The 19,195-nt window shown below is 60.0% G+C and overlaps 1 protein-coding gene across 7 annotated transcripts in view; it reads right to left on the bottom strand.

Moving 5' to 3' along the window:
* Positions 1 to 19,195, bottom strand: part of MICAL3 (microtubule associated monooxygenase, calponin and LIM domain containing 3) — a 117,872-nt gene that overhangs the window by 22,126 nt on the left and 76,551 nt on the right. For 3 of the 7 annotated variants that reach the window (XM_036252743.1, XM_036252739.1, XM_036252749.1), the window contains 8 exons: positions 14,437 to 14,654; positions 10,661 to 10,792; positions 9,288 to 9,350; positions 6,115 to 6,228; positions 5,234 to 5,380; positions 4,856 to 4,938; positions 1,409 to 3,248; positions 865 to 959 (listed from right to left, as the gene is read on the bottom strand). In XM_036252743.1, the coding sequence (XP_036108636.1) occupies positions 865 to 959; positions 1,409 to 3,248; positions 4,856 to 4,938; positions 5,234 to 5,380; positions 6,115 to 6,228; positions 9,288 to 9,350; positions 10,661 to 10,792; positions 14,437 to 14,654 (2,692 nt within the window). Of the gene's footprint in view, positions 1 to 864; positions 960 to 1,408; positions 3,249 to 4,855; positions 4,939 to 5,233; positions 5,381 to 6,114; positions 6,229 to 9,287; positions 9,351 to 10,660; positions 10,793 to 13,669; positions 13,777 to 14,436; positions 14,655 to 19,195 lie in introns of those variants that run through there. The other 4 variants (XM_036252742.1, XM_036252740.1, XM_036252745.1 and 1 more) reach the window with 3 other exon arrangements.

Here is a 19,195-nt window from a genome sequence, read left to right on the forward strand (position 1 = left end):
GAAGCTGTTGGTGTAGTGCGAGCCCACAGGGTGGGAGTGCACACGGCCCCGCTGCGGTGGGACGGGAGGCCCACGTGGCCCGTGCCTGGCTGAGCCATCGGAAGCTCTGCACATGGCTGCGGTGTCGGGAGGCCTGACCACCGAGGTGTCCCAGGAGGACAAACACAGAGCTGGCGTGGCCAGGGGGGCAAGCAATCCAGAATGAGATGAGAACTGAAAGACTGGTTTCATCTGGTCTGCAAGGTTATGAAGTGAGGAACCAGATCAGGCTGCGAGGAGGGAACTGGACAGACGGGTCGTGGCCTCCCTGGCGCTGATCGAGAGGGCTGACTCAGGTCCAAGCCCTGGGAAGCCTCGTAAAGAAGGCACAGAGCGTTCTGAGGAGGGTTTTCCCTCAAAACAAGGGAGCTGAAGGCACCTGGACCTTCACCTTGGACAGGAGAGTGAGCGTGTGCCAGGCTGGACGGCGGCGGCGGCGTGGGAAGGCTCCGGCCCGCCCGGGCACACGCAGTGCTCCCGTCACTCGGCCCTGGCAGGCGCGACTGCATGTGGGCCCTGGAAAGCCAGGAGGACGAACGGACAATGCCGGGCTGCTTCGCAAAGACAGAATGACTCTCTGGGCATGGAATGTCTGTCTTCACCAGGACTGAACCCAGGAACTCTTGCCATGGAAGCAAATAACCCCCAGCTGCTCACTGAAAAAGCCCGCTGCTCCCGTGCGTCCCCCACGCAGACCATGGGTGAGGCTCAGGCCTCCGCGTGCCTGCTGGGGCCCGTACCACCCTGCTCTCCTCCCTGCGGCTCAAAGACTGCACCCAGCAGAGGACGGCCCGAGCCCCAGAGCCCTCCGACCGGCCCACGCACCTCTCGCTTGCACTTCTGGGAGGCCCGCTCGAGGACGTCGTCGCTGGAGAGGTCAGAGTCCTCGGAGAAACTCGGCTGGTGCCGGAGCTGCAGCTCTGCGGACGATGGAAGGGCAGGGTGAGGGCAGTGCCCAGTGTCAGCGCTCGCCTGACTTCCACCTTTGCAAGCAGTCTGGGAGTGGGGGCTTGGTCTGTTCCTAGTTAGGTAACTCTTTTCCCACACTGGGAGCCAGGAGCTTGGATGCTGACGCTTTTTCAGCCAGGGTGGCTGACGCTGAAGAGATGGTACCCAAGACAGCCTGATGGACCTGCGGCCACACGCCCTCCTTTGGGGCGACGCCACTTTAGAAAGTGCACAGCCTCCCACCTCCCTCCCCCGGCCGCAGGCTGGCTTTTAGAACCCCTGCATTCAGTGGAGGCTACTCTGTGAACCATGGTTCCGCTCTCCCCCCCACACTGCAGCATGGCCCCAGGACCCTGGGGGAGCATGGTGGGGACGGAGGGGTGCCCGCTCGCGCCCTGTCCCGGGAGCCACGCTGGCCCACCTGCTCGCACTGCTGGAGGCGCCCTGCGCTGGCCCGAGCCCACGGTGGCACCGCTGGAAGGGGTGCTGGAGCAGGACCTGTCGTCGCCCTTCTTCTTCTTGTCCTTCTTGTGCCCAGAGAAGACCGACTTCCACAGGGACCGGGGCTTGGCAGCAGCTTCCTCCAGGAGGTCTGGGCTGGGCTTCTCGGGGGGCCGGCCCTCACCTCTGGCCTTCCTCTCCTTCTTGTTTCTGCGAGGGGAGAAGAGTGACGATCTCTTCTTGCTCTTCCCGCTGGAGCCCTCGGAGGAGGTGACGGACCCTTCTGGGGCCCCCGAGTCCGACGTGGGGGAGAGGAACTCCTCGCTGGTGGCTTTGTGCGTCAAGGTGGGCTCCTCGGGGCCTTTGTGGACTGGGTGTTTGGGGGACTCAGGGGTCCTGCCTTTGGAGGGCATTGGGGCGGCTTTGCGGCTGGCGCCGCCTGGGGGCCCGCAGGTCCCAGCCCCCGTTTCCATCTCCTTCATCCGACTCAGCTGCTTGGCCATGGCGTCTCTCAGTGCCTGGCTCCTCACTGACTTCTCCCTGGCTCGCATGCGCTCCGCAGCCAGCTCCTTGGCTTCTGGCGAGACTACTGGTAACCCCCTCTTCTGCTGTGGGACCCCGCTCTCCAGAGGTAGCAACCTACCATGCTCCTTGGCTAGGGGTGAGTGGGGGGGCTTTTCAGAGCGGGGCCAGCAGGAAGGGGGTGTGAAGAACTTCTCCTGCAGACTCGATTCCTCAGTCTTGTCGTCATACGTGTCCTCCACGTCATCAGCAAAGGGGATCTCGTCTACACTCTCCACAAACGACTTCCGCGCCTCCTCCCGCTGGGGCTGGGCAGGCTCTCGGGGGGGCCGCAGAACGGCGGCAGGCGGGGTGGGTGGGGCCCCCGAGGCCTTTGGTTCCGTCTCCTTGTGCCCATATATCTGATGTGGCTTCCTTCGAAGAGTTGCAGGCTCCTCATCCTGGGGTGGGGGTGGGGGCGGGCTTGATGGCGGGGTGAGCATGGTGGGGTCCGAGGTGTTGAAGCTCTGGCTGCCCCAGGTCTTCATGTTGGAGGAGCTCCCGTGAAGGCCCAGCCCGGAACTGCTGGACAGGTCTCTCCGCTCCTCGTGCAGGCTCTTCAGCTCCCTGTGTGAGGGGGACTTGGGGGTGGGCAGGGGGGGCTGCTCACCACCTGACTTCGGCGGGCCCTGTCTCTCAGGAGCAGGTGGAGGCTGTAGAACATGGAGCCCCTCACCCTGACAGGACTTCTCCCCGGAATAGGGTTTTAGGGGCAACGGCTTAAAGGCAGGTGCGGGGAAGCTGTGCTCGGGCCCCTCGCTCCGATGCACAGGTGTGAGCCCGAGGCTGCGGCGGATTTCGGCACTCTTCATCCAGAACTCCTCCACCAGGCTGTTTGGCTTCAGGGCCTCGTCCATAGCAAGAGGGCTGCCCAGCCTGTCCGTGGCATCCCCTTGGTTCTTCATGTGGAGGGGGGGCAGGGGGGTGGATGTTTTGGCTGGAACAGGCTGGAAGCATATGGGAGACTTGGTGGGGGATGGGACGGTGGCCTCACAGGAAGGCTGAGGCTGGGAGCAAATGGGGAGCGGGGCGGGGTTGGGGGTGGCCACTGGGGACAGGCCCTGTGAACTGACTGGGGAGACAGGCGCCATGGTTGCTGGCAGAGCTGCGGGCTGGGACTGGACGGGAGAGTGCACGGTTTTCTGACTGCTGGGAACGTCCGCCGTGGGCTTTGCTTTAGAAACCAAACCCTCCAGGAAAAGGTGCTCCTTGGGCGATGTCACCTTGGTCGCCCCAGAGGGCAGTGGGATCCGGGCCCCCTACAGAAAACAAAGACAGAAGGAAGCTGCTTAGAGGCAGAGCCTTGGAGCTTTCTCTCCGAGGGCCTGTGCCTGGAGATGGGCCCGTCTCTCCATCCGCTGAGCTGCTGCTCAGATGGCCCCAGGAGAACATCCCACTTTCTGTAATTTTCAGAACCACTCTACTCAGTTGAACAGACTCAGTTTTCCGGGTCTGGCCCATCTCAGACACACCGTGTGTTCTGTGCGCAGAGGTGGACGCTGGTCAGAGACACTAGGGAACTCGGCTCTCGCTGCCCAAGAGCGCCAAGATCTGAGCCAAGAGCATGTGGCCACCCTGGTAGGAGGCTTAAAACAGCTATTTTACAGTCAGCTCATCAGCGGTCCTCCAGGAAGCTCAGATCTGACACTCCGCCCTCCTGCCGCGTCTGCAACGCCCCTCCACCTCGCAGGAAATCACCAGGCCGCTGGCATCTCAGAGCCCAAAGACCAGACCGGTCCCTCCCTGATGTTTCCTCCAGAAAGTATTTTCCAAACCGTGTTCCATGGGACATATTGTTACAGTGTGTTTACATAGCATTCTCCAGTGTGAGGTCATCTGGATAAATATTTTTAATTAAAAAAATTTTTTTTCTTTATTTTTAGAGAGAGAAAGGGAGAGGGAGAGAGAGAAACATTGATGAGAGAGAACGTCAGTTGGCCGCCGCCGACATGCCCCCCACTGGGCATCAGGCCCACAACCTGGGCATGTGTCCTGACCAGGAATTGAACTGGCGACATCTTGGTGCATGGGTTGACGCTCAACCACTGAGCCACACCGGCCGGACAAATATTTTTAATTTTAAAAGTCACAGTTCAGCCCAGCTGGCGTGGCTCAGTGGGTTGAGTGTTGTCCCATGGACTGAGAGGTCCCAGTTTGATTCCTGGTCAGGGCATATGCCTGAGTTTCGGGCTTGATCCCCAGTACGGGGTGTGCAGGAGGCAGCTGATCTATGTTTCTCTCTCACATTGATGTTTCAATCTCTCTCTCCCTTCCTCTCTCTAAAAAATCAATAAAAACACATATTACAAAAAAGTCACTGTTCATTTTAACATAATATTAAGAAAAACTGCACCTGTCACAGTGAACCAATGATTCCACAAATATTGCTTTAATTTAAAAATAAACTCATTGCCCTGGCCAGTGGTTAGAGCACTGGCCTGCAGACCGAGGGTCAGAGGTGTAATTCCTGGTCAAGGGCACATACCTGGGTTGCAGGTTTGATCCTTGGCCCTGGTGGGGGTTGTGCAGGAGGCGACCAATGTGTGTGTCTCTCTCATACTGATGTTTCTCTCTCTCCCTTCCACTCTATCTAAAAATCAATGGAAAGATATCCTTGGGTGAGGATTAAAAATATATCTAGAAAAATAAACTTATTGTTGAAATGGTGTGGGACGTGGACAGGACGGAGCGGCGGTGCGGGCAGCCAGGCAGAGCAGGGCGCGGACGCTGCCTGGCCCCACCGGCGGGCTGAGCTGCAATCCCAGTCACCCCTGTTCTCAACAGCCCCATTTAGCACAAACAGCAAAACAATGAAAAAGGGCTTTCACTCAGAGAATTGTCCCCTTCAGTGAGCCCCAACTCTTACCTGGGCCGTGGGGCTGCAGACTGGGGGGAAGGGAACATGGTGTTCCGAAGGGGGCCGGGCGGGGCTGGAGACCTGGGAGGGACCTGGAAGGAGAGACGGGGCTGAGGGGACCTGGTTCCCGGGCGGGAGCCTGTTCCAGCCCGCAGGGCGCCAGGCGCGGCCTCGCGGGGTCAGTGCTGGCTTCGGGCCATGGTGTGGCCTGTCCCAATTTGAGCTGGGCCTTCTCCCCTTTCACAGCCCCAGTAACACAAGAGGAGGGCCCCTGGCCCGTGGCGGGAGGCCGGCACCTGAGGCTGCGTGAGGAGAGCCCGCGCAGCCCGCGCCCGGAGCCCTCGGCCACTGTCCTCATGGGAGTGTCTCCTGCCCCCGCAGACTGACCTCCCTGGTGATGGGGCAGGGGGGCCGGGGGCCGCTCCTCCTCGCTCTCTGAGATGGTCAGCTCCGGCTCCGCGTCTCCCGCCTCCAGGGGCCGCCCGGGCAGCGGGGCTCCGGCATCTGACGGGGTGTCGTCAGACCAGTGCTGGTCTGGCAAAGGGAAGGAGGCACAGGCTGGAGGGGGGCTGCTCCCGCCCGGTGCTGCCTCCCGGAGCACCCCCGGCCACTGCAGTGCGGACGCTCTGCTCTCCGGCCGGGCCCTGCCCGCTGCTGCTCGCCCAGCTCCTGCCGCTCGGCCAGAAGCGCCTCCTCTGAAACACGGCGCTTTGCAAAGCCCGTGGTGCCCCCCTTTCTTCTGAAATACACCAGGTGACACACGACGGCCACGGCCGCGGCAGAGAGCAGGGCAGTGGGCATGCCTGTGGAGGGCAGGCCTTGCTTGCCGGGCCACCCACATGCTTCTCCCTGCACAGCACCTCCCGGCCCGCCCACCACGGCGGCTGAGGCCGTGCCCCTCACTGTGCCTGGGCTGCTCTCATTTATCCCAGCCGAATCTTCGCCCCTGGCTCCCCAGCCAGACTAATTCTCAAAATACCATCTTGTATCTAGTTTTCCGAGGGCATCGGCTGGGTCACGGGCTCCGTACAAGGCCCAGACCTACGCAGTTTCTCAGCCACATTGGTGAACGTGGTGGCCTGTGGGCGGGTGAAATGCCCGCATTCAAGTTTGGGGCTAAACAAGGAATGATATCTGCTGCCTCCCCCGAGCTCCCTGCTTTTGCTTAACGTGTTTTTCTCTTTCCTGAGTTCAAAGTAGTCTTGCCTGTCCCCAGGGAGGAAGAGGGTGCTCGCCACAGCGAAGGGCAGGCTCTGGGGTCCCCCTACCATCATCCAGCTCAGCACCAGTGTCCCCCGTGTCCCCATTCTCTGCCGCCTCCCCTTCTATCTCTGCCGGCTCCGAGTCCACGTCTTCCTCCAGGCCAGTCTCATCAAACGGGACTGCAAAGCAGAAACAGTCAAGGAAGAGCAGGACAGAAGGACAGGCAGACGGCCTCGCAGGCGGGAAGCAGCAGTGCCCCCAGGGCCATGACATGAAGACCACCGGGGGCAGGGCTCAGACCCCAAGTGCAGGCAGTGAGACCTGGGCCCTACCTGAGCACCCGAGACTAGCATCTCTCCTCCAGAAGGCTGTGTGGATGGGAGGGCAGCTTAGGGCCGGTCCCCTTTCCTCCTCCTCCAGGTGCTGCTGCAAGGGCCCTGGTTTGAGGACAGAGGGGACACTGCTGCTCCAGGCCCAGGAGGCACCAGTGGCAAGTTGTGTAGCAATGGTGTCATTTAACACCATCAGGGGGACCGTTTGTGAGTCTGGTGGGTGAGAAAGCACACACTCCGCTCCGCGCACCTGGAGTCACACCAGCTGTCTGAAGACAGCTCAGGTACCTGCCGGGCCACCTGCTCCACCTGGTGGTTGCAGTGGTGTATGTGGGCGAGGTCACTGTTGGGGGAGGGACCAGCAGGACCCCCAAGGGCACCGCACCCCCTTTCAACTGGCAGAGGAGGCAGCTTTGCTTGGAATAATGTAGAGAAATATTTTTCTAAAGCATAGCGGGGAGGGGAATGAGGGCTTTGTCAAGTTCATTTTCTAGACTCAGGACCAGCCCTTCAGTGCTACAAAATGAGGCAAAGCATTAATCAACTTCATTTCTCCTGAGGAGGAGCCAACCCCTAACACACACACACTCACACACACACACTCACTACTGCTACCCTCTGCACACTTGGAGCTCACACTAACTGAAGTAAGAAAAAGCAATTCAGAAGGACGAACGGGCCCAGCTTTAAAGGGCGCTGTGAAACGCCAGTGTGCCCAGCCAGCAGTGCCACTGGTCAGGGGTGCTGGGCTTCTAGGGTTCGCAGCACAACACCCGCAAACTGTTCTGAAAGGTTTTCAGGTAGGAAGAGGGCTCAGGCTCTGGTCGGCTGTTCACCAGCCCGAGGGTCGGAGCCCGAGGGCAGCAGGGCGGGGACCTGGCCTCGGCACAGGCTGGGCTTCTCACGAGGCAGAGCTGGATTGGAGAGGCAGCCGCGCGTCTGCACCCGCACCTGATGGGTGTGCAGGGCGAGTGTGCAGAGACAAGTGTGGCCCCAAGGCCCGCGTGCCTACCTTTGGGGCAGGAGAAAGGGAAGGGGTACTTGGAAGACACTGGCAATGTTTTACCTCTTGACTTTTTGCTTTTAATAATTCCGTAAGCTGTGTACTTATCTCACCATCCTGTGTCTACCGAGCTTACTAAAAATAGGGTGCTGGTTTCACGTCTAGTTTCGGAGAACTACACTGAAGAGGTCTGGAATGACATTCCAGTTTCGGGGAGGGGAGAACCCAAGACCAGCTGTCGGCTGGCCAGCAGTGCGTGCCACATGCCTCCTCTGAGACAGCGGCCATGGAGCTGGCGACACCAAGATGCTCTCCGAGGACACGTCTGCTGGGACGACACTGGGGAAGCGGCCCGAGTATCCCACAGCCTGCAACCCCCTGGGTGGGGACACTGCGCCAGTCCCTCCAGGACGGCAGCTCATCCGCAGCAGGGAGTGGGGCCCCGAGGCACATGTCTCTGTGCCCCTCACACCCGAGCTTCCTGTCTGGGGAGTGGGCTCCTGGTTGCCCTCCATCACGGCCGCCCAGGCTGGCGGGCGCTGCTGCTTCCTCCTTGCAGTCACTCCCGGGGGGAGGAGAACCCAGGCCATCGTGCAGAGGGCCCACTGTGCCGACACGGGTGCCCGGGCGGGTGGACCTTTGCACGGCCACTGGTCAGCGCCAGGGAGCAGGCACAGAGGAGGCCGGGGCCCAGGCCTCCCTCACACAGCTGCTCGGAGCGTTTTCTCTGAGAAACGTCTCTGCAGAGTCGGGTGGGTGTGGAGGCTCAGCCCTTGGGAGCACCGAGAACCAGGGGCACATCCAGTGACCACAAGTGAGGCGTGTCAGTGTCGCGCAGATGCCGAGGCGCAGCTGGGGGGCTGGTTAGATCCAGGTTAAGTGCAGTGCAGGGTGCTAGAAGCTGCCACACTACAGAAGCCAGAAATTGCTGGCTCAGTCAGCCACTAGCTAGAAGTCCTGACAATTCAGTTTTGTCTAGCTGTCCTGGGAATACACACTAACAGCCAGGAGAACGTGAGCGGCAGTCCCTGCGCTCGGAGCTCACGCCGCTCTCCCTGCTGCTGTGAGGGGTGTGCCAGGCTGGGGGGAGGCTGGCGGTGAGCTCCATGAGCTCCCACCTTGCCCGCCCAGAAGTAACCACTGGCACAGTTGTTTTCAAGCAGGGGCACCCCTGCCCTTCCCTGAGGTCGCTGGTCTTGCACAGAGGTGCTGCTGGCCGTCCCGCTGGGGAGCAGAGTGCAGGCTGCGCTGACATTGAGGGGGACAGGCCAAGGATGTTAAACATCCTGCAATAGAAAGAACTGTCCTGCCCCAATGCCAGGAGCCCCCCTCTGAAACACCTCTCCAGAAAAGTTTAGGACAACGGAGGTTTGTCAGCTATGTCTTGGCTTAATGACTTAAAGAGATAAATCTGAGGACCCAGCTGATGCCACACCTGCCTGGGCCCAGCCTGTCCGTGTGCTGTGAGCGGAACACCACCTGCTGTCCTGCTCTGCCCACTGCACTGCTGTGTGTGCCAGCAGCCCGAGCAGCGGCTGCCCGGCGGACACTTCAGTAGGTCTGCGGGACACTGACCGATCCCTTTCCTTCACACTCCACTCGTTTCTACAGACCTTACATCTCAGTGCTAAAGATGTTCCTTCAGCTTTGGCCTTTCCCCAACCTCTGCTGATGAAAACGAGCGTGTCTCTGTCCTGTCTACACCACGGCTCGCCTCTGGGCCGTCCCGCAGAGCGTGGGCGTGCCTCGTGCATGCAAGGAGGGCTGCCCGAGTGAGGCATGCACGTGCCCGCCCCCCGCCCTGGGCATGCACTCGCGGCCCAGCGTCCGGTGTTAAGGCATCAGCAGAGCTGCCGAGAGACAGTTACGGTGAGTGGGGAGAGAGCGGACATCACCCGACTACCTCCGGACACTGTCTCCAGCCAGGCCTGAACTGCTGCGCGGCGTATGGAGGGAAGGTCAGGCACTGAATTTAAAACAGATGATAAATACAAAGTTACACAAGAATAAGTGTTCCCAGTGAGGAGAGTTGAGGTCATTCCTAAAGTCCAAAACAAAAGAGAAACGGAGATGACGCTACAGCAGGGGCCTGTCCGGCACCGACCAGCCTCTGTGAGGGCGTTCAGGGTGAGAAAAGGGAAGAAAACACAGCGGGCAACGCAAGCTCCAGGATGCAGGGCTAGCGCCACCTGCAGGGCAGTATGACGTCCCTGGTCCGTAGGGTTCCTTTCCTCTACTCCTGCAGAGCTTCTGGGTACTTTTTAAAATGAATTTTCAGAGAGAGAAAGGAAGAGGGAGAGAGAAACACTGATGAGAACGAAACATAGATCAGCTGCCTCCTGCATGCCCTACCAGGGATGGAGCCCACAACACAGGCATGTGCTCCGACCAGGAACTGAGCCCGCAACCCTTCAGTACACACCGGACGATGCCCCACCCAGAGCCACACCGGCCAGGCGCTTCTGGGTATATCTATATTGCTGCAGCAACAGCTAACCGAGGTTGTTCTTGCCTGTAGGGGAAGATTCGGGGCGCATCCAGTGACGCCATGAAAGGCTGTTCGTGAACACAGGGACCACCCTCCAGACCACGACTGCAGGGTGTGTGGCCCCAGCAGGAACGAACGGAGACACAGAGTAAGTGAGCAAGACGGGCAGACGGTGCAGAGGGTGGAGTTGTGCATGACGCCGCGGCACAGCCCTCCAGCTCCCTCTCTTCTCTTATTGTTTGCTGGTCCTTAAAAGGACCCAGAGTAAGGTTCATGTTCATCCTGCTGCAGAACACAGATCCTCTTGCCTACAACCTAGAGCTGGAAATTATGCTCGCTACTTAGAGGCCTCCTTGATACAAATTTCTCCGTAAAACCTCATTTCTATTCAAACTGCGCTTCCCCTGCCCCATCCTGCACACTCCCACCCAGACACACTCCACGAGTAAAGGGCCCGACACTCCACCACGTGGAGGAAGAATAACCCTGCCTAGTAATACAGGGGAAAGAATGCAAATTCTTAATTCTCCAAGATCAAGTTCGTTTTATCATTGTGCACTGGTGGACAAAGAGCCCGTATCCTCTTAAACCAGAGAACTTTCCATATCCTCAGACAAAAGCCCGGGGCAGTGGTCATGATTAACATCAAGAAAATGAAATGTTCTGTCAGCTCTTACTTTTGGTCAAGCTGGTGGCTTTGGCCGACAGAAAGTCCTCTGCAGCGAGGACAGGGGTGCAGGGACAGAGACCCTCCTGGGGCTCAGGCCCCTGGATGCTGAAGCCGTTACCTCTAGAAGTGGAGGGCTCAGAGGTGGGCACTGCTCGCTCCTCCTGCTCTTTCTCGCGAACATGCGTCCAGTGCACGTCAGCCTGGATCTCCAGGGGATCAGCTGCGTTTATGACCTGCTGCAACCTCCCAGCTACTGTGCCAGGTTCAAGGGTGGGAGATGAGAAGGGAGAGACGATGGGGAAGAGGAAAGGAGAACAGTCAAGGGAAGGAGGGAATGCAACACCACAGGAAAGGAAACAGAAAGAAAGGTTACCATATTTGCAGGATCAGTTTGAATCAGAAAGAGACAAGAGCTGAGAATGCATGGGCGCGCACACACACACACGCGCGCGCGCACACACACACACACACACACACCCCTTCACCTCGTCCAGTCTGACGCTGTCATTTCAAGTTCACACTGTTAATTTCAACAAGGAGAATAACAGTCCGACTCCCATGCAGGACGAGCTTTCCTTACTGAGGCTCTTCTCACGCACAGCATTCGAGGGACCCGCGTGCCCAGTTAGAAGGGACCGCAGAGAGCAGCCCGAGGGCCATCCCTCCAGAGGTCATGAGGACTGCGCTGTGCCCCAGCACAGCGGGGCCCTGAGCACGCACCGCTCACACGCCTTCTGTGGGTCACACGGCATGGTGCTCACCGCCACCCGCCACGCTTCCCTTTGAAAGGTGAGTGACGTGATAAGAGAGAGGTGGGATGGGTCATTCTGCCATGAACCAGCCAACTCACACAGGACAGAAATGTACTTTCTTGCTATTTTAGTTTTTATCTTCTGGAGCCAGAGAAAAAGAAGCTGCGCCACCCCTTCTGTGAATGGCCCCGGTGCTGCAGGACACAGCTGTGGGGGAGGATGGGGCTGGGGGGCAGGGCTGGGGAGGAAGCAGAGCTGTCCTGCAAACTCCCAAAGCTCTGGGAGCTCATGGGGAGACAATACCTCTCTGCATTTTCTGAGGTCAAAGCCCTCTGTCTTTAAATTCCATTTGGTATCCCGCTGGACACAAGACCCGGTTTCTCAGCTGAATGGGGACTTACCAGAGTCCCCCATTTTATTCTTGCTGTCAGAGCCCAGGGTGTGCATGCGGCCCTGCCCTGTGGGCTCCCTGTAGTCCGTGCTTGGATCAGGCCATACAGTTGGGTTAAAATAGAGGAGCCTCCAGAACTCCGGGGAGGGCACACTACAGAAGAGAGCCCTGCCTGACCTGAGGGCTCTGGGGTTCCCGATGGGAGCCTGCTCCCAGCACCCTAAGTGCACAGAGGCTCTGGCACCACCACTACAGACAAGCTGCTCATCCACAAGAGCAGGGAACGTGACCTGGGCAGAAGTGCGTGAGGACCACCAGGTGGGATGCGGGCAGTGTGTTATCAGACGCGGCGCTGTAGGCCATGCAGGTCCATGCACACGTCTGAGGCCAACTGGCCTTTACAGTGCTGGACGGGGCTGGGCCACAGCAAGGTCACAGCCTGACGTCTTAGGGAAGAAAGTCGGAGAGAAAAACAGGCTCTTTTCATCTTCACGGCAACAAAGGGAAGACAGTGAGTCTCCTCCCTGGTAACGTCCTGCTTCCTATTCATAAACGGAGCCTTGGGGTTCTCTGCCCACCCCCTTCCTTTTCCTAGGGTAATGGTGCAGGGAGGTTCTGGGCCCCTGAACCCCTGCTGAGAGCTGCGGCTGTGATGGGGGTTTCCTGCACTGGGAAGGAGCCCGTCGGAACTGCACGAGGGGCCTGGCAGCAGAACACGAGGGGCAGAGGGGCCACGTTTAGTAAGGCTGCTCCTGCGTCTTCTCCGACTTCCTCTTGAACCTGTCTCCCGTGCTGTTTTCTGCATGGCTATCCAGGAGGCTGGGCCCAGGGGTCTGTGCCAGAGTCTCAGTGCAGCTGTGTAAACAGGTGTTTTCAGGGGAGACCTGCTCTTGGCTGCCAGGGAGGTGGGCAAGAGGCAGAGCGGGTACCATTGCATGTACCCGATTCTTCTTCCTTTGACGGATGCTGGGCCCACGGGCCTTGCTGATCCCTGTCCCAGGGGCAATACCCCCTTCTACATAGGGGGAGCCAGACGCCCACAGCACAGTGACAAGACCCCGTGTGGGGACACACAGGGAGGAAAGAGAAGAGGAACGTTATCCTTGCCGCGAGGCAGGCCCGTCTGCCACTGTCTGCCCAGGTATCGAGTCCACTGCCCAGACACACAGGCCAGAGGTCAAGAACGAGGCCTAGCGCTGGCAGGACTTGTTGGTCTGTTTCTCGGGTCTCGATGCCAGGCCCATGCCTGGGAAGTTAAGTCTGTCGGGGGAAGGCAGGCTGTGACACTGAGCCGTGTCTGGGGCTAGGGCCACTGAGCACATTAATCATCAGATGGAGATTAATGACGTCTGTAATGATACAAACACAATACCTTTCCCTGAAAGAGCTGTGAGCGTGCCCACCCCTATGAGCAGGGATACGGGGTCGTGCGGGGCCAGCTGTGGGCCAGAGACACGGCCCGTGGAGAAGGAGCCCAGTGCCGGCTTCCTGGCCCCGGGCCTGCCTCCTTCTGCACGTGGAGCAGAGTGGGGCGGGTGGGCAACACTGCCCTGGGTCCCACCCCAGAGGAGAACAGGTGCAGGGAACTCCTGAGAGCACCTGCGCACAGGCCCTGCCGCTGGTGGTTCTCGCTGACGTGGGCACCTCGGGGGCAGGTCGGCACGAGCTTTCTTCTCGCCTACTCCGCCTGATCAGGGCCAGGGTCCCACAGCCACACAGCCCCTGGGCTGCTCAGGAGCACACATCCTGGCTGGCAGGGCTCTGCGTCTGGCCGGCACTCGGCCCTTGCTGTGCCAGAGAAAACAGACCCCGGACGGACGGGCAGGCGAGCCCTCCAGGGCCCACTCCAGGGCCCAGAGAGCACACAGGGAGTGGGCAGGGCACCACCCTCAGAGCTGGGGCTCCACCTGCCTCTTTCTTCTTTACCACTATCACCAGGGGAGGAGAGAATGACCCTCTCACCAAGGCAAAAAAAGCAGGCCCAGCAAATTCTTCCCATTCACTCAGGACAGAGCCAGGCACAGGGACAGAGCTGAGATGTCTTGAGTCCAAAGCAAGAGAATACTTCAGAGCCAACCAGCCAACTCAACACTGGAAGAGACATGACGCTCCTTCTCAGGACACTGGCCCAGACACGCCGCTGCCCGTCACTGACTACTACCCTGCACGTGGCACCCAGCTCACGGCCCCTCAGGACACCGGCCCAGACCCGCCGCTGCCCGTCACTGACTACCCTGCACGTGGCACCCAGCTCACGGCCCCTCAGGACACCGGCCCAGACCCGCCGCTGCCCGTCACTGACTACTACCCTGCACGTGGCACCCAGCTCACGGCCCCTAAGGACACCGGCCCAGACACGCCGCTGCCCGTCACTGACTACCCTGCACGTGGCACCCAGCTCACGGCCCCTCAGTGACAACAGCCCCGGACAAATGTAAGATCGATTTTTGCAGCCTGCAGTACCAAGGACTGGGTGTCAGGAATCCTCTAGAAAGCTAAACTCCCTTTCTTTACTAAAATAAATTTCATTGGCTGAAACTAAAGGGAAAAAAACAGAAAATGAGAAGGGGAGGAGAACGAGGGACCCAAGCTGGCCTCTGCCTCCCAGTGTCGGCTGAGCATGTGCACGGGAACCCTGCCCACCGGCGATGGCCGCGCTGCTGCTGTCATGAGCCAGACACTGGAGGGGCTCAGGCGCAGGGAGGGCTGCCCCGGTGAAGCGTGGGGCTGGACGGGGAAGAGTTCTCTGACCTTCACTAGACTCCTCGTCGTCCTCGTCATAGTCCTCGTCCTCTTCGTCCTCTTCGTCCTCGTCCTCGTCCTCCTCCGGCTCGCAGCTCTGCGAGGTGCCCAGCTCCTCCTCGCTCTTCCCCTTCAGAAGGGCGTGGATCCTCACCGCCTCCTTCCAGGGAACGCCGCCCAGGTCCGAGGTGGGCAGTGGCTCCTCCTCCATCTCAGACTCGGAGCTGCTGTGGGGAAGCATGTCTGAGTGAGGAGGGCGAAGCTGCGCGGGGACGGTAGAAAGCCACAATCTGAGGCAAGTGTCCTGCAAGCCCAGCTGGGTCAGGACACCGTGGAGGGGTCAGGACACCGTGGAGGGGCCAGCTGCTTCCCTGCCCAGGCTGGACACACACGCACGTGCGAGCCACCCCGACGCGACCCACGAGCGGGCAGCCCGCCTGGTCCGCCGTCTGTTCAGGGTCAGCCCACAGAGGCCCTAGAGGAGGCTGCAGGCCCTGGGCCCATTTTGATGTAAACTCAACCCCAGGAATCAAGAGTGGAGAATGAGTCTCTTTTCACTGTGACCGTTTGGTCTGAGGACCTCAATTCTCCTGAACTCTGGTGGATGGAAGGAAGGCTCACGGGAGCCATGCGAGCAAGGAGCCGCCCGAGATGAGAATGAAGCCTCGACTGCAGGCGGGCTGGCGGCCGTCCGGGTCTGGAGGGAGGTGGCGCCCTGCTTCCCAGTGTTCCTGGGGCCCCTGCCACGTGCCATGCCGTGAGCTGGGCACAGCGGGGAGACAGGCAGCATGGCAGGCCCGTGCAGGGACTGTGGACACGGCAGAAACCGTCCCCCCCGGGTCACTGCTCCTGGGCACAGGCACAACCTGGCTCAGTGGGGCAGACCTGCCACGGCGTGTGCAGGCCTGCACGGGGACCTCCCCCTCTGGGCAGCACCGGCAGGGCACGCGTGAAACAGGTGCCCTGCAGCGCTGTGTGCTCCACGGCAGGAGGAGACCCTGGCCATCACCGCACCAGCCGACTCTCAGACCTGCTTCTCGGCCTCCTAGCCACCAGCCTCCTGTAGGAGATTCCCTTCCTTAGCGAGAAACGAGTGGCTGCCTGAACGGGAGGAAGCTGAAGGTGCAGCCTCCGGCACGACAGAGCCTCACTCCCCAGGGGCACCAGCATGGGGGTGGCTGGCCCACTTCCTGTGGTGGTGGGGTGCTCTCCCCTCCACAGACGCCCTGAGAGTGAGCGCCAGGGCATGTGATGAGGACACGCCGCCCACCAGCACGGTGCCTGTGTGGTGAGGAACTACACCTGCTCAGAGGCCTGTCGGCTTTGGGGAGGTGAGCTCAGCCTCGGAAGGCCCTGCCTGATGGGAGGCCTATTCTGCTGGGGACTTCGGGTCACGGTGGACAGTCTAATAATGCGACTCAGGGTGAGGACTGGCCACATCAGAAAGACCAATGCTTCAGGGTGGGGCTTGGGTCATGCAGCGGACCTGGAGAGCAACCACAACCACACGGGCAATAAATCTATCTATCAATCAGTGCCTAGGAATCAAGCCCCAGTGAAACTCTTGGCAAGGCATGGTGAGCCGCGCTCCGTGGGTGCCGTCACCCGTCCACACGGAGTCTGCGGTGCTGTGGGCCCCCGCCCGCGCCCGCCTTGCCTTGGCTGAGTCCAGTGGTGCCTCTCCCCTGTAATGAGACCATAACCACGAGCACAGCGCCTTTCAGTCATGCTGGGAGTCCTAGCCTGAGGGTGGGTGGGGAACTCCCAGGTGTCAGCACTCAGAGGCGCGGGCAGACCTGTGGGCTGCATGCTCTGGACTCTCATGCTGGTCCTCCCAGGGCCAGGGTGGCTCCGCCACCTACCAGCTGTGTGACCGAGCTGATGATTTACGCTCTCGCGGCTAAGGGGCAGTGTTAGCACCTGCCTTGTAGGCATTGTGGAAATCAGGGACGTGGCTAACTCTACGTGCTTGTATTCATCTATCTGGTCACTCATTTACACATCCGTTCACTCAACATTTCTGAGCGCCCGCTGAGGGCCAGCCAGCGAACAGACAGACAGAGCCAGCCTTACTGAAGCAGCTGGCCGGGAACCTGCGTGGTTCTTGGGCGGTTCCTCCACCCACCCTCCGCCCAGTGCGTCACCCGGTGCCTTCTCCTCGCAGGGCACTCCCTGCACACTGCAGGGACAGCAAGCTGACACAGGCCCTTCTCAAGGGGAGACATGATGAATCATGATAAAATAAGGCAAAGCATGACCATCGTGGGATGGAGGGCTGGTGGGGGCAGTTTAAAGTGGGTAAATTAAGAATCTGGACCACAGACAGAAAGCAAGACATCTCGATTGACTAGTTTTCAGTATTTGCTTAGGTATTATTTGTGCTCACCTGTATGCTTTGATTTGCTTCCACATTAATAAACAACAACCTGTAACCCAATATATGACATCTAACACCTGTCAGGCATGAAACAAGGACAGGAGGGCCTCCTGTGCTCCTCTGAAGTCTCAGGTGGCAGAGGGAAGGCCACTGAGGCCCCACCCACTGCGGTGAGTGCCACACCGGCTAGTTCAGACCAGTCAAGGACCACGGGAGTCGCGAGGGAGGCACAGAGCATAAAAGACAGCGGGAGGGCCCCTTGCTGTCCTCACCTGCCGCAAGCTCTCAGGCCACCTGAGGCCTCTGCTGTGTGCAGGCAAAGCAGCCTCCCCCCTCTGTGAAGGGCAGATGTTGTAAGTGTTCCTTTCCTGGCCACCATTTCCATGGGACCTTGGAGCAGTCTTCTGGGTCTGACCAGGCTCCAATGGCACACAGGATTTCCAGTGTGAATTCAGTACCACAAGGCTCATTTTACATTCTTGCCTCTTCCCACTGCCTGAATTTCTGGGCCTGGCCTTTGGAGAGGCTAGAGAAAGGGATCTGTGGGACATCCTGCCCTCCTCGGCCTACAGCCTGGAAACGTGTGTAGGGAGAAGCACTACACCAGAGCAAAGCATGGCACAGAAAACCTGCTCCTGTCCTTCAGAGAGAACAAACGACCTCTTAGGACGCAGCCTCCGAGGAGAGCTGAGGGCCAGAGAATCCAATGACCCCGGTCAGCTCTCTGACACAGCAAGGATCTGTGAACTTTGGACAACTGCTCCAGGGAACTGTCTGGTCTAGGCTGGCTCCCCGGAGCCCGCGCGGCCCAGGGGCAGGTGTGCGAGGGGCCGCAGCACGGAAAGCCAGGCGGTGTGCTGGGCTCTCAGCGTGGTGCCCACGAGGCAGCCGCCCCTTTCCGTGCGCACAGCATCAGACAAGCCCTCCACACCACACTCGTCCCTCCTGACGCGCCTCCCCCACCTTCCTCGGTGCTGCCCTCTCAGGCCACGATGGGCTGGGCACATGGACCAGGCTCTGACAAGACGGGGTTTGCTCCGGACTTGAATGAGCTCACAGAGGGCAGGTCCCAGGACGATGACGTGGTGGCCGGTGCTCACTGTGCCCTGGTAACCTGCCCAGGCACCGCACACAGATGAGCTCACGTAACTACACGTAACTCGAAGACATGGCTACTACAACTATGTCCATTTTTACAAACGAGGAAGCTGAAATGTAAAGAGGCTGGTCTTTGTGTGAGAAGTCAGGGTCGCCCCACTGTGTGAGTAGTCAGGGTCACCCCACTGTGTGAGTAGTCAGGGTCGCCCCACTGTGGGAGTAGTCAGGGTTGCCCGACTGAGTGGAAGTCAGGGTCGCCCCCCTGAGTGAGAAGTCAGGGTCGCCCCCCTGAGTGAGAAGTCAGGTCACCCCACTGAGTGAGAAGTCAGGGTCACCCCGGCGCCCACACCGTCTCATGCTGTGCCCCCTTGGGCGCTCCCGACCACTGGCAGCTGTGAGGGTGGCGAGGAGGACGGAGGGCACAGCAGGTCCCGGTGCCTGGGCCAGACCCAGGATGTGCAGGGCAGGCCTCGGGCAGGGCAGGCCCGAGCATGAACAGGGCAGGCCTCGGGCAGGGCAGGCCTCGGGCAGGGCAGGCCTCGGGCAGGCCCGAGCATGAACAGGGCAGGCTGCCGCCTGCAGTTCCCGGTGGTTTTCCAGGGGAAATGGGAACCAAAGCTTTCACTTAAATCAGTCTACTCATAGCCAGCAAGTGTCTGTGCAACCCTGTCCCGCTGGCCACTCCGACATCCCACCCGTGCCGACAGCCATGTAAACCAGCGGCTCTCAACCTGGGGGTTGCGACCCCTTTGGGGGTCGAACGACCCTTTCACAGGGGTCTCCTAAGACCATCCGTAAACATATATTTCCATGGGTCTTAGGAACTCAGACACCTCTCCTCTATCGTCTCCAGGAGGCCCGCCCACATGCAGACGCGCCCGCACACAGCAGGAGGAGGGTGGAGGGCTGCTGATGTACACACTTCTGCTGAGCAGACCGCGGGGAGCCACCGCCCAACAACCTCCTATACGCTGGGAGTTTAATCCATGCTAAAGCTGGCCTCCCGCTCAGCAATGATGCCCATTACTACGCCTGCAGCAGGAGGTTGAGGCAGGAGAGGAACAGTCAGGAAGCTCCACTTATTTACGGTCAGCCTTGAAGGAGAGGCGTTTCCTGGTGGTGTTTCTACGAGGGCGGGCCAGCCTCGGTGCAGGCCTGTGAGAACGTGGGGCAGCAGAGGGGAGCTGTGGCTGGCCCAGGGGGAGCTGTCTGCTCCAGCCCTCCTGCCTTGCTCCTCGGGGCCGGGAGTGTCAGGACGCGGGGCAGTGGCTGGGAGCCGTGGCTGGCCCAGGG

The sequence above is a fragment of the Molossus molossus genome, unplaced genomic scaffold (assembly GCF_014108415.1).
Source record: "Molossus molossus isolate mMolMol1 unplaced genomic scaffold, mMolMol1.p scaffold_m16_p_10, whole genome shotgun sequence".
Taxonomy (NCBI): Eukaryota; Metazoa; Chordata; class Mammalia; order Chiroptera; family Molossidae; genus Molossus; species Molossus molossus.